Here is a 15,102-nt window from a genome sequence, read left to right as displayed (position 1 = left end):
TCATTAGGGTTAGGATTAGGGTTAGGGTTGGCTAGGGTGAGTGTGACGTCACCCAAAAAAATTGGCTTACAACTAAATGAAGTCAATTCAGTCGCCATTTTCGTGATATGGCTGCCGCCATCTTGGAGCCAGAGGATGTCAGTTAGCAGTGATTGGTCCAAGTCAGTCTGAGTCTATGTCTGAATTCCCACCCTAATCCCTAACAACTAAAAAACTATACAGTGCAGCACTATGTAGTGCCCTGAATTTTAAAAGCAATTTAGACACCACGCTCACTACTTTTTCTAGTGGTCTATATTCGCCGATCTAATGAGCATCGATGGACACTGGTTTTTCGCAGAGACTTCTGGGAATTTTCTGGGGCACTCGATTTTGGAATTGCAGATTTGCACAGCGCTACAAAATGGCAAACGCAGTATACAGTGCACTAGGTAGTGAGTAAGGAAGGAATCTGGACAAAACGTGAGTCAATGTTTCTACGCCAACTACCCTCACCAATCAGGAGTGAGCCTGTTTAAAGTCCACATCCCTACTTCTTGAAAATGGGCTCATATGCTCAAATACTTTTATTGAGGCATCTGATTGGTCAGTTTATAACATCAGTAACTTGCACTACTGAAAAAAAAGTGAGGAAAATAAATTGGAGTAGCAAGAACATGTTAAAAAAGTAGAGCAAAAATAGTTATACTTAAAAATATTTAAATATAGAAGGACTAAGTAATAACTGTTTATTTCTCTATAGAAGTCAATGGGATTTTGGCTTCTTGGAACCAGCAGGTATTCCTGTTTGGAAAACCGAGAAGAAGGGGTCACACAGTCTGTTCATACACAGTTTTTGGTTGGTAATACAATAACATAAATATGACACAATTTTTTGAACCTTTTTTATTTTAGGGAATATTATGAACAAGATTGTTCAATGCCCTGTTCAAGAGAAGTTCAAGAGGCACTAAATAGCTTGATGTTTGTGAGGCTTGCTGCAGCTGACCGCCTGGATCAAACTTGCTGCCTTTATTAGCCCACTAACGTTGACTAAATTGTTCCTTTAGGTATAACATTTGATCTTGAACAAAAATTGTATCTCCGTCTCTTTGTAAACAATTTGGTCAGTGCTTAAAAAGTATTTACCTCAATTCCCAGCCCTTGAAACTACATAGGAGGTGCCCGCCCTCACACATGACAGAGAGTATGATCGAAAGAGTCGACGTGAAAATTAATGCAGACATTTTTCTGAAATGAGCAAAGATAGGGGCTAAAAGATGAAGTAAAGCAGGAGAGTGAAGGCTAAAAACGCAGCAAAACATTTCCTGCGCCCAGGGACTTTATCTCCCTGCAAAGGTTTCCCATGGCAGGTCTGAGTGGCTCGTCTGTGAAGAGTTGGTAGAGCCACAGAAGAGAAGCCATGAGTGATGAGGAAGGGTTAAGAGAACTGAACCCATTTAAGTCACCCAAATAGGGGCTGTGCAGGCCCATGATGAATGCTCCAGAGTTCCTGAGGGAAAGAGCACCGGCAGTGGGAAGGGTGACGGCTGGAGAGTGAGCAAGGGTCCTGCGATCTCCACTTAATGAAAACAAATTGGATTGATAAATTATGCTAGGACTGATGCCCAAAAAGATATATGTGCACTAATTTCAATGAGTTATGCCAGTCGCTGCAAAAATAATAGGAGTAATCTTCTTTTGAAAAACGGTTACAGCTGTCATCAGGTTCTTATGTTTTTTTTTAAAGGCTAACATCTGATATTTGATTTTAAAGGGAAAATGGCATCATAAATTCAATACGAGTAACATTCGAGGAGTTGGTCTCAAGAGGGGATTCTTTGGTTCTGCATGATGCTGCAGTATGTCTGAGTGAACCCAGAAGTCAGACTTCTTCTATCGTTCTTCATAGAAAACCTAAATAATTTTGTCTTTAACATGTTTGCTTCTGTTCTGTCTGTAACTACAAAAATCAATTTGTGCAAATGTGTGTACCCCCAATAAAACATTTTCTTGGTTTCCTCGCTGAATTGTTACAAGTGATGCCATTATTTACCTCAAGGCTCTGAGCTGCATGCAGATGACAAGGGTGTGCAGCACATGAGTGCTGAACAAGCAGGTTTCCCTCCAGCCAGGCATGCTCACCCAAAGAAAGGAGAGGCTGTTTCCCAGAAACTGACATGCCATAGAAGGGCAGGCAGGCCAAGGAAGGAGAGGAGGGGAGAGCATCTTTAATGAGCCCATCTGCACTAATGGTGCCCTTCCACTACACTGAGGACAGTGTTTAAACCAGGCACAGGGTAAAATGTACACCAAGAACAGTAACCAAAACAATAACTACAAAAAGTATCTGCACAGGTGAACACAGTACATAAACAATAAGGCCAAGTGCAAGCAGCGCTTTCCAGTGGTACTCAGGCTCCAAAATGGATTATAGTGCTGCCGCAGATAAAGAAACAAACAGCTGTAATGTAACTGTGGAGCAAACATTGTCTGTGCTTTTGTGTTTGTCAAAACCAATCTGATAAAGTCCTGTGGGTTAAGGACAACATCAGTTATGTCTGAACTTTGAAGAGGGACATGATTTATTGTCACATAATTTATTCCATAATGCATAAATTGAACAGTTGTGAGAGGAGGCAGCAGACAAAAGTGTATTTTTATATGTACCTTATTTTTGAAATATAGGTCGTTTTTTTTTTTCCATAGTGTCGCCGGTGCGACTTACATGTGATTTTTCAAATAAATAGGCTCATATGTTCATTATTTTCTCATTAACAGCCGCTAGAGAGCACTGAAGGTGTGTGCATTAGGTGTGGGCGACCTTGGGTTCCTTGAAAGGCGCCTAACATTTAAAATTTATTATTATTATTATTATTAGTAGTAGTATTTGCTACTGACAGCAGCGCATAAGAAGAAATGCCTCTGAGCCTGATGCTCCGTTCACACCAGGCTCAGAAACGCGCATTCATGCAACCGTTTCCAGTGAAAAGAGTACGCTCATTTCGGGCTCCTGCTCTCAAAACTTTCATGCGTCACTATGCAAGTGTTTCGTTTGTTTTGTGGGTTCTGTTGTCTGAGCTACGGGTTAAACCAGTTGAACTTTGACAGGTCAGGGACTCTGCTTTGGTAGTGACGTATAAGTATCGTCCTATTCAATACAATGAAGTGCCAACCGCTTAAAAAACAATCTTGAAAGAGAAATTAATAATTGCAGTTTGTGCCCAGCCGGAATTATACAACACCAAGTCTTACTTCAGTGCAACTTCTAGTGCAGAAAATATGGTGCCCTAAAAAACTACAAGTGATTATTCTTACATAATGTTATCAAATGAAGGAACTGTTCACCCAATTGTCAATCATGTATTTGTGGTTCGATTAAATGATCTGCTTGAGAAAAACTGTAATATTATTTATAGGCTTTGGTGTAGACTGTCATACATCCTATAAATTCCGATTTAATTGTTTTTAGCAATTTAAAGTTATTTTGATATAAACCATCTTATTCCTCTGTATTTTGAAAAGTACCATTTCCACCCATATAAACTAACATTTAAGCATTTAAAGAGTTTTTTTTAACTATCTCCAACTTATGAATGATGGAAAACTATATTATTTTGTTAGCTCATTGTTGTATTTGTGCTTCAATTTCAGTAATCACAAATGTGTCAAGTCTTGGGACCAACTTCTACCCTCATAGGAATGTTGCACAGTCATGCTTGATCTGCACCCAAACTACAGAAGAGGAGAGAGACTTGGGCAAAAAGACAAGACTCAAGTGGAAACAGTTCAACATACTTCCAAAGGAATGCAAAGGGCAAATTGATGCCTTTGTTTAAAAGATGACTAGCTAGTATATTCCTTCAATTTATGTAAGACATACTGCTAAAATGTTGCTTGTACACAAACTGAGAAAATAATATACGGTTAAAGATAAGAGGCTGCAGTTGTGTTCATGTAGCTGATAAAAAAAAATCACAGTAGATCTGTAGCAGTTTATGAATTGTTTTAGAGTTGATAAATACCTGTTTGTGAAGGGATTGGACTTAGACCTAAGTATTTTTAGCCTGTCATTAGAGTGTAACAATGTAGTAGTTATCCATCAAACCCATCCAGCATCAAAGAAAGTTCCTCATATTGTTTGTTGTTTGTTCCGTTGGATATGCACAGACATGACGTCTATGAGCTCCATGAAAACAGCCTAAGTCCAACTAACATTTAATAATAGGATTTTCTTTACAATATCCACCCACTATGTAGTTTGAAGCAGGCACTGCACGGAGCTGATCCAAAAACCAGTTAAGAAGTGACTCGGTTTCAGAACCCTCTAGGACCTGGATTGTTTTTTGTTTTTTTTTCAGAAATAGCATAAAGTCACATAATTCAGATATTTCTTCCAGTTCAGTTTAAACCACCCTCCTATACATTCTGGGGAGAACCACAGTTTAGGAGCATGGATTATCTTCTGTTTGTGATCATAAATCCTGTTGCAAACATATTAACGGCCCATGAATGCTGTTTTCACATGTTGTAAAACACAGACTTGCATTTATGAACTCAAACAACATGTTGCGTTCTGTTTTTAGGAGGATCTGCTTACGCTTTCGGATGATTTTAAAACATTTAATGTTAAAAAATCCTTTCGGAAATGCAGTTTATACATCGAGTTCTGGACGGTGCTTTATGCCCACAAGGAACATAGTAGAAATAACTCAAAGAAATTGATCACTCATGTTGTGATTTTTCTCTACAGTTGTGTTCATCTCAAACAATAGTCACAACTGCCCTTACGGGGAGATACGGGCAGTCTGCAGGGGAAAAATGGGCAAATCTGAACGGGGCACCCAGGTGGCCGCAGGAAATAACAAGGTCATAGACCGCTCTGTGAGCATGTAGAGCGAAAATGTTGTTCTACGGATATGCTGCAAGCAAATGAACACTTAAACAATGAGTATAGGTATCACACAGCCTGACTGTTAGAAATTAGACAGTCAGAGCATAGTTTATATGAACATCTTACAGCACTTACATATCACCTGCACACTTTGTGCTGGTGTCAGCTCCTGCACCTAACTAACAACTAGAGTGTGGCGTATGACAGCATCACCCGTATGTCATTAGTATTGACTGTATAGGAGAACTGGAGCGAGTGAGTGTGACGTCACCCATAGAAAATGGCTTAATAAGCCTTAATTGGTCCGAGTCAGTCTGAGTCGATGTTTCTATGGCAACTACTCTCACCAATCAGGAGTGAACCTTTTGGAATTCTACACGCCTACCACTCAAAACAGGCTCGGGAGAATCTGTCAAATGTTTTAAAGGTTCAAAATGGAGACCATCTGGCATCCGATTGGCTGGTTTATAGTTCATTTCTCTATGGGATTTTGGCTTCTTGGAACCAGCAGGTTCTTCCTATTTATATACAGTCAATGATCATAAGTGCGTGCAACTAACATTTGCCTTACGAATACCTCACAATAAAGTTGCTACATGACAATCATGCGTTTTTTTTCATGATGAGCCTCAAGGGAACTGTAAGACACACCTGTGCTCCCCTTTAGATGCAGCAGCTACTCTCTGTGACTCCTTCAAGCTTCCATCAGTCAGAGGAGATGTAACACTGCATTTACTTTGTAAAGCATAGATTGTTTCTTTTCTGTTGCTGTAAAGCTGTCCTGGATCAGCAAAAGCAGATACTATTGTTATTTCTATTGGTCCAAAAATGGATACTTTAGTAGTTGAAAAGAAATTTGTTCACAGTTAAGCCCTGGCTGAAGAATATTAAAAGAACTAGTACCTTAAGGGTCTTATTTTTATAGACACTGTATTTTCTGCACTATAGGGCATACTGGATTTTAAAGTGCACTGTCAATAAATGATCTATTTTCAAAATTGGGTCATATATACCTGAAGGTGAGACAAAAGAGTCAGGGATAAGTCTGTCAGTCAGTCTGACTTTATTAACTGCATTCATAGTAACTCTAAAACCTCATGTGTTTGCTACACAATAGCCACGTTAGCATATTCAAAATACCTGTAACTCGAAACTTGCTTGCAACACGTCAAAAAAACGACCGATTCTGCTAGAACAAACGCTACTGGGACTATGCTAACTCCCAACCTTGTTAGTAACTCGTAAAAAAGAAATGTACTTCAGACACTGCTACAAGTTAGCCATGTTAGCATATTCACTACAACACTCAACCAAACAATTTGACAGTGCACCGTTTTCCTTTTAAATTTGCTTGGACATCAGTAAACACAACCAGAATTAATCCATATATAAAAGACTCCAGATTATAAGATGCACTGTCATTTTTTGGGGGGAAAAATTTAGGGCTTTAAGTGCACCTTATAGTGTAGGAAATATGGTTTTTATGCTTTACCAATTTTTGATTTCTTGGATCACTTGTTTCCAGAATCAGAAGCTTCTTAGGCAGGGGTGGTGGGGCAAAAAGCAGGACTATTGCTCTGTGCTTGTTCCTGGTGTAGCGGTTCCCTGTACATGTTCAGTGTATTACAAAAACATTTTACAGTATTTCAGTCAGTGGATGGTTTTGCTATGAGCCGGTTCTACAGCAGCTTCACACCCAATGTTGACTTAACGTGTTCATTTCTATATAAATGGTCCATGGCTTCAAATACTCTGAAAAATAGCAAGCTCCGTGGAAGGATTCAAGGATTCACAAACTCCTCTAGGGTAATTGATTGCTCCGGGAGGAGCAATCTGTGCGGGGTTTTGTTTTTCTTTGTTCAGCCTGTAGGAACAGAAAAAACACACATGGGCCACGTTCAGCAATAGACCCGGTAGACAGACCGCCAAAGTGAAGTGGAGGTAGGGTGCTGCTTGAGTGAGGAGCCTGACAGGATGTACACAATTTAAATACTACAGTGCACACATGAACACACACTGAAGATCTAGCCTAAATACAGCGGCGCCGCATGGTTTAAGCCGGTGCATTAGAAGAAGCCACGCGGAGACAAGGCGATCGGTTCTTGATGTAGAAATTAAAACATGACCTTTGGTCCCAAATGAGAAGCATTAGCGGGACCTTCCTGTGTGCAACGCCATTCTTCTGACCGTCCATCAATGCTCAGGAAGGTGGGCGGTCATTGCTGCACGCACACACAGTGATGACTCACTTTACAATAACACAGCGGCAGTCATGACTCCACATCTGTCAAAGGGATGTTTAAAAGCAGCCATCATTATTTCTCTTTATTTCAGAGATGGGGGATGGCTGCAGGCTGATAGCAGGAGGCTTGTCTGGTTGTCCTCATCGTAGCTAACTATGCTGAGCAGTAGAGCAGGATCAGACCAGGCAGGGTTTTTGGGGGTGGTGTGCATGCGAGTAGCAACTGGGAGGTAGGGTTAGGGCTGCAGATAAGCAGTAACTCGGGTCCACAGGTCCTGGGATATTAAATCATCGTCATTCACTCCCAGGAGTTCCCAAACATCAGCATTCCCATCGCTCTGAAACCACCTTATCGTGCTGATCACTTATCTGGTGCTTTAACAAACATGCCTGCGTCCATCAAACACACACTCCCCACACAAACCCAAAATGAAACATGCATCGAAAAAATTTGTTCAAAAATCCATCCCACTCAGCAAAAACCATAATTTATGCTGCTCTGTACAGAACAAAAAAAAGACCAAGATGGAACGCCTGTGTGACGCTGACGGTTCTCGATAGGTGTTTTTTTCTGCGGCTGCGCCATGAAAGTTGTTGTACTTTAGAGATACTCACTTTTGTTGCCCACCAGGAACATAATAGGCTGAATATCAGATTCCTCGTTGGATTTCTTCACCATGCTGAACCAGTCCTCCAGATTTTCAAAACTCTGGTAGTTGGTAATGTCATACACCAGGAGAACACCCTACAGTAGAAAAAAAAGAGAATTTTAGCATTCTCTCACTCAAAAATCTATTTGTCTATTGAGAGAAAATACATTTTTAATATCAAGTTTTATCTTAAAACCTATATTTAATCATATAGGCAGGTGTCATTGGTTTTCTATTTACAGACACATTGACTCATTCATAAAAACAGCTCAGTGACAAAGCCTTTGATTGTTTCAGTTTATTTTTTAGATTGTGACCATTTGTGTTGGATTAAAATTCTGGATTCCACATTCACATTTCAAAAATTCTCTAAATTCACTCCAGATCAGAGGTCAGCTTCGGTTATCTACTGTATGAAGGATGTCTGCAAAGAGGCTGTTTTTCTCCTTTCTCAGTAATCCTGCAAAAACAGCGATGCAACGATGCCAGAGCAGTCCGGTCAGGAAGACTTATTTGCAGATAGAAGCAGATAGATAGAAAGCGGCTGGCACATCAAGAGAAATAACAACCACTTAAAACAGCAATCAGCGTTCTAATTTTTGCTTCTCTAAAGGTCTAGAAGTGAACGCGAGCCAAAGTAAATGCCTAGACGTTTAGTGCATGATGCAACATGACTGAAAGGGTTCCTGTTGCTTTTGTTCAACAGACACCCACTGTCACAACAGGCAAGGACGCTGACGACAGCTTACACCTCGAACAATTACTCCGAGCCTGTCTGAACAGCAATGATGGATTACAGGACACACGGTAGTTTACAATGAGTGTTAAGCTCTCTGCAACAGTGACAATAGGACTCCTCCAGCAAATCAGCTATGTATTGTTCTGGATTATTTCACATTTTCTAAAAAAAAAAATTTTTTTAGTATACAAAAAGCTCTAACTAATGCATAACTTGTGACAAAGCAGTGCAAACGTGTTGCTGGTTTACTGTAGGAGGATGACCAGTTTAGTTGCATCACCCGCTGCATTATGGGGCATTTCTAAGAACAGCAGGTGACAGACATGTTTCTTTAACAACAATGCAATGAGTGGACACTGCTGAGACTTTAGTAACTTTAAACCCTGCATGGTCCTCAAGATTAACCAGCCTATTTCTCAGCGATCCCTGCCCAGCATGCTGTGGATCCCCGGAATCAGCTCCGTGAATCACCTGATCCTATTTTTCAGCAGCAAGTTTAAGAACATGAGGGTGGGCAGCTACGTGCCAGATAATTTTGTAGTATGATCATAATGCATGAACCAAATGTTAAAACTATTCATACACACTTCCAAATCAACTCAAAGTAGTTGGATTCAAATGGGGTCTTGACTCTTCTGAGTTTATTTTTTCCTTCAAGAGGATGGTAAATTAGGTGGAGTCCTAGATTTAAAGGTACGTTGCAAATTAACTAAATACAACATGAAGGGGTTATACTGATCGATTCAAATTTAAGTAAGGATTAATGGCAGACGAAGTGTGCATTATCACTTTTTAACGCACACCGTGGAAGCCTGAACCCGCGGAGGACGGTTGCTTCCGCCATTAACCCGCGTATGCCATGGTCACTTACAAAAGCAATAAATATTAACCAGTTTTAGTCTTCAATTCTTGTTTTTTTCTGATTTGGATTGCTTTTCTTACAAAAAGCGGACTATTTGTTACGTATGCGCCGCACCAGTCAAGATTTGGCGATATAAAGCGATATATATATCTATATATAGATCTATATATGCTGATCTTTCCGATGGGTTGAATAAAGCATCAGTTCAGACAGAAAGTTCACCTCTGACCGCTTGTTTTTGTCCGGATGATGAAGCAAAAGGTTGTTATAAAGAAGCCGGCTCAGTGATACAAAACATTTAAGCTACGTGACCGGAACTTCTTTTTTCACCGTGCGGTTATCCTGTGGTATATCACTTTTTAACGCACACCCAGTAGCCAATCAGAATCGAATATTCACCCGGACCATGGTATAAACTCACTATAACCTCTTGTGACCTGGCGTCCCATCCATAGACATCACATTTTGGGTTATATTACCACAGTAGTTAAATCTGGGGCCCATGACTACATGTGTATAGGGTTAGCTCAAATATTAGCCAGAGTCTTATTGTTTTCTAATCATGGATTGATAAGCCTCTTTAATAAACAAAGATCCACCTTTGACCGACATAAATCACTGATTATGTGAACACTTCTTTCACAAACCAAAGTAGGTTTTGAAATGTCAACTATAATTGATATGAGATCAAACAGGTTTGCTCAGTTTCATCAAAAAAATTTCAGGTGATTTGCAATATATTTCAATCTGATTTCATGATAAGGAGAGCCAAATCCTGCCTCTAAATGAAACAGCAAAGGCCGATAGCTTCAAGTTCGAGAAATAATGTTGGAGTGAAATATATAATATAAACTTGTGCTACAACTTAATATTAACACAGAATATATTTAATATTTAACCAAAAAGTTGCAACAGTCATGTAAGTGTGAACCTGCACATTATGTATGTTTCCTTACATGAGCTCCATATGCATATTTGTCCAGCATTTTCCCTCCTAGTGTTTGCCCTCCGATGTCCCACACCTGCAGGGTCACATTCTGATTTCCTGCAGTGACGAAAACGAAAACAAACAGGAATAATGGTGGAAGGAACAAAACGACAATTAAAACACAACTTAAACAAAAGAAAAGCTATAGCTATAAATTAGACACATATGTTTCACATAAGAATTTTCCACCTTCTTTTTCTCTAAATGCTTTCCTTTGCTGAACAGTCAGAAAGATAAATATTAAAAAACGAGCCAAAAAGAGACACGGCTACAATTTGTGGGTTTCTGCTCCGGAAGTTTTTGTGTTTGTTTTCACAGAATCTTTAAAATCCAGTGGAAATAATGGATCAGTTTGTAACTAGACCCTATATTTTGGGTGAGTAATTTCTATAATAAAAAAGTCAATGTTGTTGAGAGGCATAATGAAAATAATAAATCAGTGATTAATCTTTCAAGCTAAGTGCTCTTAAAATGGCAGATCACTTATAGCTCACATCCAAGAATATCCAGTCGGAATATGGAATCTGTACGTTTACCCTCTAATTTAGATCTTTTCTCTCCAAAACCTGCAAGAAAATTACTTCTTATTAGCCTGCAAAGAGCGGCTGGATGGTGGCGCGTCCTGCCAAGTAGGAAAGTCAGGAGAATTATATGTTGTTAAGAAAAATGGCAAAAATCAAACCCCAAATTTTATAAAAATGGTGTGATAAATATTAAGAAAATTAACCATTACAAGTCTGGGGTTTTTGTCGAGCTTTTTCTGCTGTACAGTGTGCTCTATCAAGTTATCTCTACTTTTTTTATTTTTGTAATGCATAATATCCATCTTTTTAGTACAATCCAGCTTCGTTTTTTTTTACAGATGTATTTTTGGTTTTATAACACGATAATTCTAAAATAATTCTGAAACAGTCTGAAAAACTCAATTTTAAGTCACAGGTCCTTTTTTACTGCAAAAATCACAAAAAAGTGAGATCACACAGTTTTTATGTTTTATGACAAAAGATTAAACATGTGGAGTCACAATAAAAATAAATAGACCCACAAACAAAACAAAGATTACTTTAAAAAAACATGAAACATTTCTAAAAAAGAAAAAGAACAAAAAAACAGGCAAAGCTCCAATGAACTTGAACCCATATATTGTGCTCAGGTAAGAAATTGACCCATTTTCACACTTAAATACGGGTTGCCTCATACAACAGCTTAAAATGTAATTTAGTCAATCACAATCAAGAAATCGTACACACAGTTTTTAGAAAGTGTGGGGGGTCACACATTTTGGGTTTTGGGAAAAGAGCATGCGAACCGGGGGAAATTTGAACCCAGGCCACATTTGGCCCACGGGCCAGACTTTGGACATGCTGTGTTTAGAGCATACAAAGAGTTTGGGGTAGAAAAAGGAAAATGGATTCACAAAGAAAAGAAAAGAAAGAGCAGGCTGAGACAGAACAGAGTTTATGTTGGTGGTGAAGGCTACAACATACTGCTGACACGGCTGGATGACTGGTCAGGAGCCTTCTGTTAACATACACTAAAGGAAGCACTGAGGTTTACAGTCACTACATGTAGACTATACACGTCAAATCAGAGCTGCAGCCACCAGCGCAATAAATAAGGACTGCTGGGTGTCATAAAGAGCCATGCTCTACTCAGGCTCTGACTTTATTTGTCTTTCAAAGAGCCATGCTTACTCAACAGAACTGATTTATTTTGTGTGAGAACATGGAAGACTTACAAAGTGACTGTAGGGGTCAAAATGATGAGGTTGGGTACAACGGGAGTCTGATATTATTATTTTCCTCTCAGAACAACATGATGCAATGACGGACAAATGCTTCCAGAAATTACAGCGTGGAAGACTTTTTCGGGGAAATTTCACTTGCACTTGATCCCCTTCAGCACCTCGACCTGACTGGTTAGCGGGACATCTGGAAGACGTATTGTTATAAATAGCGCACAAAGCAGGGGCTGTTGTGAGCCAGTCAGCTTTACCTCACCTTTGTCTGCGTTGGAAAAAATCTACATTCACTTTGACAAACTGGGCCTTCATGGTGAAAGGGGCCAATGCTAGATGTAGACTGCTGTACGAGACCCTTACAGCCCCAAAGAGACCAACACAACCTCTCCAGTACAAGTCAGGGTGGGGGTCAAAACAAAGTTTGGGACCACCCAGCTCGTAGAGTCAGCCTCCTCTTCATCAGCTCATCAACACCCAATTCCCCAGAAAATGGTCAGTTTAACAGCTCGGGTGTTGAATCCAGTTTTGTTGTTTCTCCTGCGATACAGACATATGACCTCGATATTTAAACAAAGGGCGCACCAGATTATTTCTGGGAAAGAAAAGTTACTGGAAAGAAAGGTCACATAATGGTTCAGGTTCATTTTAAGGAGCCAAACGCAGCCTGTGCTCTTCTCATCCGCACTCCACCACTGCATTTTTGGGGCTTTTCTTCTCCCAAGTCTCATAACCTGAAACTGACACAAAGTCAAAATACCAAGTCTCTGCCAACTCACAAATCAGCATAACTTTTACTTTTAGCACTTAATTTGCTTGTGCTCAACGTAGTTTTATTAATAATGAAAGATCGGAGGCACTTAGCAGATTTCTGGAGCTAAACTTTTGGCAGAGTTTTAAAAAAGCCATTTGAAATGCTACTAAATCCACAAGTTACAGTATGAGAAAGTTAAAATTGAGCCATTTTCTCTACATATAGACTCAGGTACTAAACATTAGACGTAAAGGTTTTAAGGGAGATACATTGTGTGGCTTTATTTCTGTGAGTTTGCCTAAAAGAAAATAACATCAGAGTTTTATGTGGTGAGGGACAAAGATCAGTCGAACATGTGCATCAGTGGTGTAGATATAACATGTTAATGTATTTGCTCTGTCCCGTGTCCACAGAATTAGGAGCGAGAGCAGAACCCGACCAATGTCCTGGTGAGGACCAGAAAAAAAGAGGGCTGTTTGCTATGGAGAGCCGGAGAACTTTCAGGGTGAATAAGTCTGAAAAGTGGCAGACACTCTACAATGAGGAGGTGCAAGAAAGACTCAATTATTCCACAGTCAAAGACCCACGGCCCGTGAAAATAGTGTTGCTGTTTTTTAACAAGTTTTTCTATGGCCTTTTTCCGATGATGCAGGACATTTCCGAAAAGAAAATTAAGCTTAAAATTGCATTTCTGAGTATTTCTTTATTCAAATCGATGTAAATCAGGAGTAGATGAAAAAATGGCGTTTGGAAAAGATTATATTTGTTTTGAGGAAAATTAATTGGGCTAAACACAAGCTCCCTGCTCCACTCTATTCTGATGCATCGACTTGTAGACAAATGCCGGTAGATCAGTTTACGTCTTTGCTTTCCTCGTCTGAACTGGCATCTGCCTCAAAGCTGTCCGGCTGGATGGCTCCAATATTGCTTGCCATTTTTGTTGCACTGGCAATCGTAGGCTGGGGTTGTGAGGGGCTGTAAGCTAGCGGGAGAGAGTGTACATAAAAGGATGTTGGGAAGCGGGGACAGTCTGACTCCATGCCAACAGCCCTGCCCACAATACAGAGGAGAATTTCTAATGAACTCCTGCCGCTCTGCAGAAACTATGTCCTAGAAAACGACCCAGGTTTTTTTTTTCTTTTTTGGCTATAAACAGCATAATCATAATTAAAAGACCATTGGGAACACTTCAAAAATAAATCAAAACATGTTCAGAGTTGGACTTTAACCTGAAAAATGTGGAAATGGAAAACATTAGAATGAAAATTAAAACGAGACGGAATATTAAACACGAGGCCTCTTTAAAAGGTTTGGGAAGACTTTTTTTTACTTGTATTCTAATTATTTTAAGTAAACATAAATGTGAATGTCCGGATGAAAAATAATAAAATTGTATTATGTAAGTCGGAGTGTATAAATGTTGAATACACATCCTCTGTTTTTTCACTAAACTCGGCGGCGTGTCGGCATGCTTGTACAACAGACGTCTGTGCTGTGTCTCTGAACAAGCAAGCACTCCCTAAAGATTACAAAGGTGTCTCACCTGGAAGGCTTATTCTCTTCAGAAAGAAATCCAGGCCTATGGTTTGTTTGTACTGCTTCCCAAAGGACTCCTGTGCAAACCTGGTGGCGAGTGATGTCTGAAACAGAAAGACAAAAGGAGAGATGTAGAGAAAGACTGCCAGACACCTCAGCCTGAAGCCCTCTGAGGCAGTTAAAGCGAGTGTTTGAAAAGGGAAATGATTTCAGGAACAAAGGTGAAGTGTTCAGTCGGGATGTGTTGTTTACGTGATGTGATGTCTACATGAGTCTCACAGTCAAATGCATGACAAACTGTGTTTTAGAAGAATATTTGGGATTTTGCAGTAAAGGAAAACATCGATGCCAACAAAACGCCAACTATGAAGCTTTATGTTGAAAGACGTTTGGTTCTAACTTTCAAACCCCAAGTGACAAGATGATGATGTAATTGTCCGCCGCCTACACCCTCTCGAGACCCGGACTGACAGTGAAAACCTATGTGAATTACAAACACAGCTGCTGGAGCGTGTGTCATGCCTCCAGACCATCATTGTCACTGCATGCGTTAAAAAAAAAAAAGGCAAAAAAAAGAAAGGGTGGGCTGCACGTTGGGAGCTCTCCTGAAATCTGTGGGAATTCTTGGTGCAGGCTTTCCGTGCCAGTTTTAATTCATTTTGATGGATGAACATAAGGAGAAAAAAAACATCAGTGCCAAATGTTTGTGAGGTATCTCTG

At 39.8% G+C, this 15,102-nt stretch overlaps 1 protein-coding gene across 2 annotated transcripts in view; it reads right to left on the bottom strand.

The window, feature by feature from the left end:
• The window catches only part of rab28 (RAB28, member RAS oncogene family), a 37,833-nt gene that overhangs the window by 16,114 nt on the left and 6,617 nt on the right, over positions 1-15,102 (bottom strand). For both annotated transcript variants that reach the window (XM_020706408.2, XM_004073026.4), the window contains exons 2-4: positions 14,390-14,486; positions 10,323-10,411; positions 7,731-7,860 (exon numbers count right to left, since the gene is read on the bottom strand). In XM_020706408.2, coding sequence (XP_020562067.1) covers positions 7,731-7,860; positions 10,323-10,411; positions 14,390-14,486 — 316 coding nt within the window. The remainder of the gene's footprint in view (positions 1-7,730; positions 7,861-10,322; positions 10,412-14,389; positions 14,487-15,102) is intronic.

Source organism: Oryzias latipes, chromosome 10, assembly GCF_002234675.1.
Source record: "Oryzias latipes chromosome 10, ASM223467v1".
Classification (NCBI taxonomy): domain Eukaryota; kingdom Metazoa; phylum Chordata; class Actinopteri; order Beloniformes; family Adrianichthyidae; genus Oryzias; species Oryzias latipes.
The sequence above is the reverse complement of the archived record's forward strand: the minus strand, read 5'-3'. Positions and strand labels throughout refer to the sequence as shown.